This window comes from Lolium perenne, chromosome 2 (genome assembly GCF_019359855.2).
Source record: "Lolium perenne isolate Kyuss_39 chromosome 2, Kyuss_2.0, whole genome shotgun sequence".
Lineage (NCBI taxonomy): Eukaryota > Viridiplantae > Streptophyta > Magnoliopsida > Poales > Poaceae > Lolium > Lolium perenne.
In genome coordinates this window covers 300,499,318-300,509,631 of record NC_067245.2, presented here as the reverse complement: position 1 = coordinate 300,509,631, position 10,314 = coordinate 300,499,318, and the positions used below count along the sequence as shown (strand labels likewise).

General features: G+C 43.0%; 1 protein-coding gene across 1 annotated transcript; it reads left to right on the top strand.

Annotated features, from left to right (window-relative positions):
• Positions 1-9,617: 9,617 nt before the first annotated feature.
• LOC139835856 (uncharacterized) lies at positions 9,618-10,049 on the top strand. The gene is made up of 2 exons (XM_071825739.1): positions 9,618-9,737; positions 9,843-10,049. The coding sequence occupies exons 1-2, from the start codon at positions 9,618-9,620 to the stop codon at positions 10,047-10,049; spliced, it is 327 nt and encodes a 108-aa protein (XP_071681840.1).
• The last annotated feature ends 265 nt before the right edge of the window (positions 10,050-10,314 follow it).

The following is a 10,314-nucleotide window of genomic DNA, read 5'->3' as shown; positions in this document are numbered from 1 at the left end:
GTTCGAAGAAAAGGTCTTCCCAATATAATGGGACAAGATGCATTGCATTCAATATCCAAGACAACAAAATCAACGGGGACAAGGTTATTGTTAACGGTAATGCGAACATTATCAACTCTCCCCAAAGGTTTCTTTGTAGAGTTATCAGCAAGATTAACATCCAAATAACAATTTTCAACGGTGGCAAGTTAAGCATATTATAGATTTTCTTAGGCATAACAGAAATACTTGCACCAAGATCACATAAAGCATTACAATCAAAGTCATTGACCTTCATCTTAATGATGGGCTCCCAACCATCTTCTAGCTTCCTATGAATAGAAGTTTCGCATTCTAGTTTCTCTTCTCTAGCTTTTATGAGAGCATTTGTAATATGTTTTGTGAAAGCCAAATTTATAGCACTAGCATTAGGACTCTTAGCAAGTTTTTGTAAGAAATTTATAAATTCAGAGATATGGAAATCATCAAAATCCAAACCATTATAATCTAAAGCAATGGGACCATTGTCCCCAATGTTGGAAAAAATTTCAGCAGTTTTATCACAGGCAGTTTCAGCAGTTTTAGCAGTTTCAGGCAGTTTTTCACGCTTTGCATTAGAAGTGGAAACATTGCCAACACCAATTATTTTACCATTGATAGTAGGAGGTGCAGAAACATATGGAGCATTAGCATTACTAGTGGTGGTAATAGTTCAAACTTTAGCTATATTATCTTCTTTAGCATTTTCTTCTTTCTCCCACCTAGCACGCAATTCGGCCATCAATCTTATATTCACATTAATTCTAACTTGGATGGCATTTGCTGTAGTAACAATTTTATTATTATGATTTTCATTAGGCATAACTTTCGATTTCAAAAGATCAACATCAGCAGCAAGACTATCGACTTTAGAAGCAAGTATATCAATTTTTCCAAGCTTTTCTTCAACAGATTTGTTAAAAGCATTTTGTGTACTAATAAATTCTTTAAGCATAGCTTCAAGTCCAGGGGGTGTGTTCCTATTGTTGTAAGAATTCCCATAAGAATTACCATAGCCTTTGCCATTATTATAAGGATATGGCCTATAGTTGTTACTAGAATTGTTCCGATAAGCATTGTTGTTGAAATTATTATTTTTAATGAAGTTTACATCAACATGTTCTTCTTGAGCAACCAATGAAGCTAACGGAACATTATTAGGATCAATATTTGTCCTACCATTCACAAGCATAGACATAATAGCATCAATCTTATCACTCAAGGAAGAGGTTTCTTCGACAGAATTTACCTTCTTACCTTGTGGAGCTCTTTCCGTGTGCCATTCAGAGTAATTAATCATCATATTATCAAGAAGCTTTGTTGCCTCGCCAAGAGTGATGGACATAAAGGTTCCTCCAGCAGCTGAATCCAATAGGTTCCGTGAAGAAAAATTCAGTCCTGCATAAAAGGTTTGGATGATCATCCAAGTAGTCAGTCCATGGGTTGGGCAATTTTAACCAAAGATTCCATTCTTTCCCAAGCTTGTGCAACATGCTCATTATCCAATTGTTTAAAATTCATTATGCTACTTCTCAAAGATATAATTTTAGCAGGGGGATAATATCTACCAATAAAAGCATCCTTGCATTTAGTCCATGAATCAATACTATTCTTAGGCAGAGATAGCAACCAATCTTTAGCTCTTCCTCTTAATGAGATAGGGAACAATTTTAATTTTATAATGTCACCATCTACATCCTTATACTTTTGCATTTCACATAATTCAACAAAATTATTAAGATGGGCAGCAGCATCATCAGAACTAACACCAGAAAATTGCTCTCTCATAACAAGATTCAGTAAAGCAGGTTTAATTTCAAAGAATTCCGCTGTAGTAGCAGGTGGAGCAATAGGTGTGCATAAGAAATCATTATTATTTGTGGTTGTGAAGTCACACAACTTAGTATTTTCAGGAGTACCCATTTTAGCAATAGTAATTAAAGCAAACTAGATAAAGTAAATGCAAGTAACTAATTTTTTTGTGTTTTCGATATAGGGTGCAAAACAGGACAGTAAATAAAGTAAAGCTAGCAACTAATTTTTTTTGTATTTTGATATAATGCCGCAAACAAAATAGTAAATAAAATAAAGCAAGACAAAAACAAAGTAAAGAGATTGGAATATGTAGACTCCCCTTGCAGCGTGTCTTGATCTCCCCGGCAACGGCGCCAGAAAATCTGTTGCTGGCGCAAAGTTGACGTGGGAGTTAGAGATCTCTGTGGTGTAACTTTTCTTCAGGTCCCCGGCAACGGCACCAGAAAATCTGCTTGATACGCGTACAACATGCGTCCGTTGGGAACCCCAAGAGGAAGGTGTGATGCGTACAGCGGTAAGTTTTCCCTCCGTAAGAAACCAAGGTTTATCGAACCAGTAGGAGCCAAGGAGCACGTTGAAGGTTGATGGCGGCGAGATGTAGTGCGGCGCAACACCAGGGATTCCGGCGCCAACGTGGAACCTGCACAACACAACCAAAGTACTTTGCCCCAACGAAACAGTGAGGTTGTCAATCTCACCGGCTTGCTGTAACAAAGGATTAGATGTATAGTGTGGATGATGATTGTTTGCAGAAAACAGTAGAACAAGTATTGCAGTAGATTGTATTCGATTAAAAGAATGGACCGGGATCCACAGTTCACTAGAGGCGTCTCTCCCATAAGATAAATAGCATGTTGGGTGAACAAATTACAGTTGGGCAATTGACAAATAAAGAGGGCATGATAATGCACATACATGATATGATGAGTATAGTGAGATTTAATTGGGCATTACGACAAAGTACATAGAACGCTATCCAGCATGCATCTATGCCTAAAAAGTCCACCTTCAGGTTATCATCCGAACCCCTTCCAGTATTAAGTTGCAAACAACAGACAATTGCATTAATTATGGTGCGTAATGTAATCAATAACTACATCCTCGGACATAGCATCGATGTTTTATCCCTAGTGGCAACAACACATCCACAGCCTTAGAACTTTTACATCCTTTGTCCCATTTAATGGAGGCATGAACCCACTATCGAGCATAAATACTCCCTCTTGGAGTTAAGAGTAAAAACTTGGCCAGAGCCTCTACTAATAACGGAGAGCATGCAAGATCATAAACAACACATAGGTAATAATTTGATAATCAACATAACATAGTATTCTCTGTCCATCGGATCCCAACAAACACAACATATAGCATTACAGATAGATGATCTTGATCATGTTAGGCAGCTCACAAGACCCGACAATGAAGCAAAATTAGGAGAAGACGACCATCTAGCTACTGCTATGGACCCATAGTCCAGGGGTGAACTACTCACTCATCACTCCGGAGGCGACCATGGCGGTGAAGAGTCCTCCGGGAGATGATTCCCCTCTCCGGCAGGGTGCCGGAGGCGATCTCCTGAATCCCCCGAGATGGGATTGGCGGCGGCGGCGTCTCTGGAAGGTTTTCCGTATCGTGGCTCTCGGTACTGGGGGTTTCGCGACGAAGACTATATGTAGGCGGAAGGGCAGGTCAAGAGGCGTCACGGGGGCCCCACATGCTAGGGCCGCGTGGGCCCCCCCTGGGCCACGCCGCCCTAGTGTGGCGGCGCCCCGTGGCCCCACTTCGTCTCTCCTTCGGTCTTCTGGAAGCTTCGTGGCAAAATAGGCCCCTGGGCGTTGATTTCGTCCAATTCCGAGAATATTTCCTTACTAGGATTTCTGAAACCAAAAATAGCAGAAAACAACAACTGGCTCTTCGGCATCTCGTTAATAGGTTAGTGCCGGAAAATGCATAAATATGACATAAAGTATGCATAAAACATGTAGGTATCATCAATAAAGTGGCATGGAACATAAGAAATTATCGATACGTTGGAGACGTATCAAGTTCTTGTATCACTTTTATGCCTCCGTTAATTTATTTTGTCGCAAGCATTATTATGACAGTTATTGCTCTCTTGGTTGTCGCTTCCTAGTCTATTGCTAGCCTTCACTTGTACTAAGCGGGAATGTTGCTCGTGCTTCCAAATCCTTGAAAACCAAGTTATTCCAAAGTGTCCACCATAAATACCTATGCATGGCATTTCAAACCATTCCAAGTAAATTTTCATGTGCTACCTTTAAAACCTTCAAAGTACTTCTCAATTTGTGTCGATGTTTTATAGCTCATGAGGAAGTATGTGGTGTTTTATCTTTCAACCTTGTCATTTACTCCTGACAGACTTTCACCAATGGACTAGTGGCACATCCGCTTATCCAATAATTTTGCAAAAAGAGCTGGCAACGGGGTGCCCAGCCCCAATTAATTAACTTTCATCAATAATTCTCTTCACATGTTTTGCCCTGATTTATCAGTAAGCAACTTAATTTGCAAATAGACACTCCTCCATGGTATGTTAATGTTGGAGGGCACCCGAGGATTCGGTTAGCCATGGTTTGTGTAAGCTAAGGTTTGGGGAAGTGTCATCCATAATGAAACTAAAATACATGTGTAAACAAAAGAGAAGAGGGATGATTTACCTTGCTGGTAGAGATAACGTCCTTCATGGGAGCCACTCTTGAAAGTCTGGTTGACGAGGTAGTTAGAGTTCCCACTACCATTCGTTAACAACAACAAACACCTCTCAAAACAATTTTACTTCTGTTTTAAAAATGAAAAGCTCTAGCACATGTTAATCCCTGCTTCCCTCTGCGAAGGGCCAATCTTTTACTTTTACGTTGAGTCACCATCCTTTCTTTGAGCACCTTCTTGAGAGCATAATTGTCATTCTTAGTGTAATATGCTTGTCCCAGAATACGGTTAACTGTGGTATAACTTTGATGCTTTTATCTTTGATAATCTTTACTTCTAGTCTTTCCATGAATTTCAGAGGTGTCTGGGCATTTATGTTTTGCTGTACAAATACGGGCAAGCGAAGATACCAGTTTATCGTATCTTTTTATGAACATTGCAATCCTGCTGATAGACATGATTCATGATGCTTATTATTAATTTGTTGGTATCTTTTTCATGATTGACATAACTATTAGATGACTTTATTTGCATGTATCTTATTATGAATTGCCTAAGTACTTGTCCATATCATGAGAATATTTACATCATATGAACAAATGTGTTCGTGAAAGTTCTTTTATCGCACTCAGTTGTTAACTGAATTGCTTGAGGACAAGCAATAAGCTAAGCTTGGGGGGAGTTGATACGTCCAAAACGTATCTACTTTCCCGAACACTTTTGCTATTGTTTTGCCTCTCATTTGTGTATTTTGGATACAACTAATACGGACTAACGCTGTTTTCAGCAGAATTGTCCTGGTGTCCTATTTTTGTGCAGAAACTCAACTTTCAGGAAAATCCCCAGAAATAATTGCAATTGGCCTATTTTCACAAAAGATTGACGGAGCCAGAAGACGAGACGGAGGGGGGCCACGGGGCGCCCACACCACCAGGCGGCGCGGTGGGCCCCTGGGCCGCGTCGGCCTATGGTGGCGCCGCCTCGGCCAGCCTCCGACGCTCCCCTCTGGACTACTTAAGCCCTCTGACCTAAAAACGCGAGGGGGTTCGACCAATTTGCGAGAAGACATCCAGAACTCCGCCGCCATCGTGAAACTCCGTCTTGGGACCAGAAACTCCGTTCTGGCACCCTGCCGGGACGGGGAATTGGAGGAGATCATCGCCATCATCACCACCGACGCCTCTCCATCAACCATCCATGCTTCCCCCATCCATGTGTGAGTAATTCCCCCGCTGTAGGATGAAGGGGATGGTAGGGATTGGATGAGATTGTTCATGTAATAGCATAAGATTGTTAGGGCATAGTGCCTAGTATCCGTTGTTGGTACTTTTATGATATTGTTGCAACTTGTTATGCTTAATGCTTGTCACTAGGGCCCGAGTGCCATGATTTAAAGATCTGAACATGTTATTGATTCATGATGATATTCATTGTTTTATGATCTTACCTGCAAGTTGTATACACATATTGTTGTCCGGAACCCGAGGCCCCAAAGTGACAGAAATTGGGACAACCGGAGGGGAAGGTGGTGATATGAGGATCACATGTGTTCACGAAGTGTTAATGCTTTGCTCCGGTACTCTATTAAAAGGAGTACCTTAATTACCAGTAGATTCCCTAGAGGCTCGGCTGCCACCGGCTGGTAGGACAAAAGATGTTGTGCAAGTTTCTCATTGCGAGCACGTACGACTATATACGGAACACATGCCTATGGTTGTTTAGTACTTGGATACTGTTTTATTACTATCTGCAAATGTCCTGCCTTGATTGTTACATGAGTTCTCTTATCCATGCAGCGCCTGTTCATCCATCCCTGTGCCTACAGTATTTTAATCCTGCTGTTTACTACAATCACTACTGTTGTCTTTATTACACTGTTGCTTATATTTCACTACTACTACTGTTATAAAACTGTTGCTACTGATAAACTCTTGCGAGCAAGTCTGTTTCCAGGTGCAGCTGAATTGACAACTCCGTTGTTAAGGCTTACAAATATTCTTTGGCTCCCCTTGTGTCGAATCAATAAATTGGGTTTTACTTCCCTCGAAGACTGTTGCGATCCCCTATACTTGTGGGTCATCAGTGGTCTAGCAAGGTCTCGGTGATGAAAATGTGTCAATGAAAGCACACTGGGTGGAGGCGTTGTCTGGTATTGTTGTGACATCAACATCACTTGTGGCAAGGTCTATGAGGATCTATGCCCTCAAGATGGACCAATGGTTTTGATGGCAGTGACGGATTCTGAAGCGATGGCATGCGACACGGTAATTAGCTGGTGGGTTGTTTGTTGTTGTTTTTAGGTCATGAGGCCGTAATAGCATGTTTCTTTACCCATTGTCGGGATTGTAGGCATTTAGTGATGGCTTCATGTTTTGTAATGTACTACCTTCATCCCAAAGCTTAAGGATTATATTATTTCTAGAAAGTTAAAATATGTCATTAAATAGATAATGAAATATATATATATTCTTATGATATCTACAAAATATTATATTTTTTGATAGATTGTTCTAAATGTTTGGTTAAACTTTACTTGGTTTGACTTTTTAAACCCTTAAGCTTTAGGATGAAGGTAGTATGCTTTTGGTAGATCTTTGTTGAATAAAATATACATTAAAACGGTACGCATGATTGATGCGAAGGCAATGGCTTCCCCATTTGGAAAAAAAAATCCTTCCAAATCTGCCCTTGAAAAGCTAGAACAAAAAATGCTAGTGGCATACATACAACCCTCACAAAATTTAAATTTCTGAAAACTGATAAATGACCGGGCAATAAAACCAAAAGTAGTTAACTAGCAAAAACTGAAGATGATTATAGCGAACGAGATACCTAATATTGACAAGAATATTTATCAGTGATCCTCCTAGTTTCGAGATCTTGCCTCCACTGGAGACGAGTGACACAAATGGGAAAAATAGATAGTATAGGCCCCCTCCTCTCCTAGATTTTTTTATAAAATCCCCATGTACATATGTGATTTTAATCGTAAATTTGTTATTAATTGCTTATATGTCCCTCTCCAACTGATCTACTGTTCAATTGGACCCCCTTTTGACTATTACCAGTCTCATCCCTTGATAAAGTGGAACATAATCAACACGGGGGGAGGGGGTCTGTGCTAGCCCCCACCCGCATCCCCTAAATATAATGTTACACTTAACATGGCATATTTGGTTATCCCTAGAGCATTTTTCTATTATTCCTAGGATTTATACAAAGAGAGATTAGTTCACCTTGAACTTATTTACTTTATTCATATTGACCATGTTGGTGCACAAGCATTTTTATGCCCTCGAGCATTGTTTTTCTATCAGAGAGATTCTTCACTAGTGAACTAATCTTGATTTTTACTTGGGATCTAAGGTTCGAGCATCACGTGCTGCACGCCTTATCCTCCTCCCTCTCGGATCATTGCCCGCTTCTTCTCTCAAACCAGAGTGGTCCGCGGAAGCCTCCAGTCTTTCGCTTTGAGTCCTTTTGGACCAAGATACCTGGGTTCAACGATGTCATCCAAAAAGCCTGGTCCACACCGTCTTCTCACCTCAGCCGTTCCATGTCATCAACCACAAGCTGAAGTCCATGGCGATGGGACTCAGAGCTTGGAGTAAAGGGCTCTTCTCCAACTGTAAGCTGCAACTCCTTATGGCCCTCGACGTCATTCTTCGGATATCGCCCAAGAATCTTGCCCACTCTCTCACGAGAAAAGATGGGTCCGCACCAATCTAAAACGCCATGTCAAAGGCCTAGCCGCTCTAGAAAGATCTCACAAGCGTCAAGCTTCTAGAAGCCGCTACCTCCGTGAAGGCGGTGCTAATACCAAGTTCTTCCACCTACGGGTCAATGCCAGAAAACGCAAGAATCATATCATGAGGCTCAGCTAAAACTCGGGTTGGGCCGTGACGCATGAAGATAAGGAAAACTTGATCTTTGATCATTTTTCCCAATCCCTTGGGCGGCCTCCTCCTCTTCAGTTGGACTTCAATTGGGAAGCTCTCAACCCTACTGCTCACCTTCTGGAAAATTTAGGTCTCCCCTTCAATGGGGCTGAGATTAAGGAAGCTTTGGACGACATGCCTACGGACAAAGCTCCGGGCCCCGACGGCTTCTCTATCGCTTTCTTCCGCTCTTGCTGGGGGATGTCAAGGGTGACCTTATGAAGACCATAAATGCTTTTTCGGAGCTCTCGACGACCAGCTTCCATATCCTCAACTCCTCCAATATAGTTCTCTTGCCTAAGAAAGATGGAGCTCCCATTAGTCTCATTCATGTGATCCCGAAGATCATAGATAAAGCCTTGGTACGACGTCTCAGCTCAAGAATGAATGAGATCGTGTCCCACAGCCAGAATGCCTTCATCAAGTCCAGAACTATCCACAACAATTTCATGTATGTCCGGAATACCGCCCGACAGCTGCATCGCAGGAAAGTTCCGGCCCTGCTCATTAAAATGGACATCGCCAAGGCTTTCGACATGGTGCGATGGGACTATTTATTAGATCTTATGCAGCGCCTTGGTTTCCCTCAGAGATGGCGGGCGCTTATGACGACACTTTTCTCCATGGCCACCTCCCATTTTCTCCTTAATGGGATCCCCGGCAAAGATATACTTCATGGTCGGGGTCTCCGTCAGGACGACCCTCTATCGCCTCTGCTCTTCGACATCGCCATTGACCCGCTTCAGAGGCTCCTGGAGAAGGCTACCGAGGCCGGCCTCATTTCAGCCATGTCTGGGGGTTTGCAGGGCCCTAGGATTTCCTTGTACGCTGATGATGCAGCGATTTTCCTCGCCCCTACTGCACATGATGTCGCTGGCCTAGCCAGCATACTTCAACGCTTTGGTGAGGTGACCGGGCTTGCGACTAATGTGGCGAAGAGCTCCATTGCCCGTATTCAGTGCGCCAGCATAAACCTTGAGGAGGTTCTGGCAAACTTCCCTGCGACTACAACCCCCTTCCCCATCAAGTACTTGGGTTTGCCTCTCTTTGGGAAGACTCCGACAGGTGGACCTCCAACCTTACATCGACAAGGCCGTGGCTCTCCTAAGCCCGTGGAAAGGCAAGTTCCTGAATTGTGCCGGCTGCACCGCTCTGGTTAAGTCGGTCTTGTCCTCAATGCCTATCTTCCTGCTGACGGCGCTGAAAGCTAACAAAGGCATACTCAAGGTCTTCGCAAAAATCAGCCGTGGAATGCTCTGGGCGTGCAAAGAGACGGTCAGCGGGGGGAAATGCAAGGTGAACTAGCAGAAGGTCTGTCGCCCAAAGGAGCTCGGTGGTATGGGTATCTTGGACCTGGAAAAATTCTCTAGGGCTCTCAGACTTCGATGGTTATGGTATAAGTGGACGACACCGGACAAGCCGTGGGTGGGCACTGAAACCCCCAATGATGCCGCTGATTTAGAACTCTTCAACGCAGCCACTCGTGTCACCATTGGCAACGGTGCCAAGGCCTCCTTCTGGTCTTCTTCATGGCTCCATGGCACCCCTCCAAAGGACCTTGCTCCTCTGATTTTCAAGGTCTCCAGAAGGAAGAATCGGACGGTCTAGGAGGCGCTAGCCGATAATAATTGGGTTTCGGATATCATGGTCGACGCCTTCACCATTGAGCACCTGGAACAATACGTTCGCCTTTGGGATCTTCTTGCCGAAGTCCAACTTGATCCAGACTTAGAGGATTCCATCACCTGGTCTTTAACCCCTAATGGTTGCTACTCTGCCAGCTCCGCTTACAAGGCCCAGTTCCTCACACCTCTTCCTTGTCAGTTTGGGAAAATTTTCTGGAAGACCTGGGCCCCTCCGAAGTGCCGCTTTT

Excerpts from the sequence above, each read along its gene's own strand:
- LOC139835856 (XM_071825739.1), top strand. The coding sequence starts at position 9,618 with ATGCCTATCTTCCTGCTGACGGCGCTGAAAGCTAACAAAGGCATACTC. Across the intron at positions 9,738-9,842 it reads TCAGCGGGGGGAAATGCAAG|TGGACGACACCGGACAAGCC; the intron begins GTGAACTAGCAG and ends TTATGGTATAAG.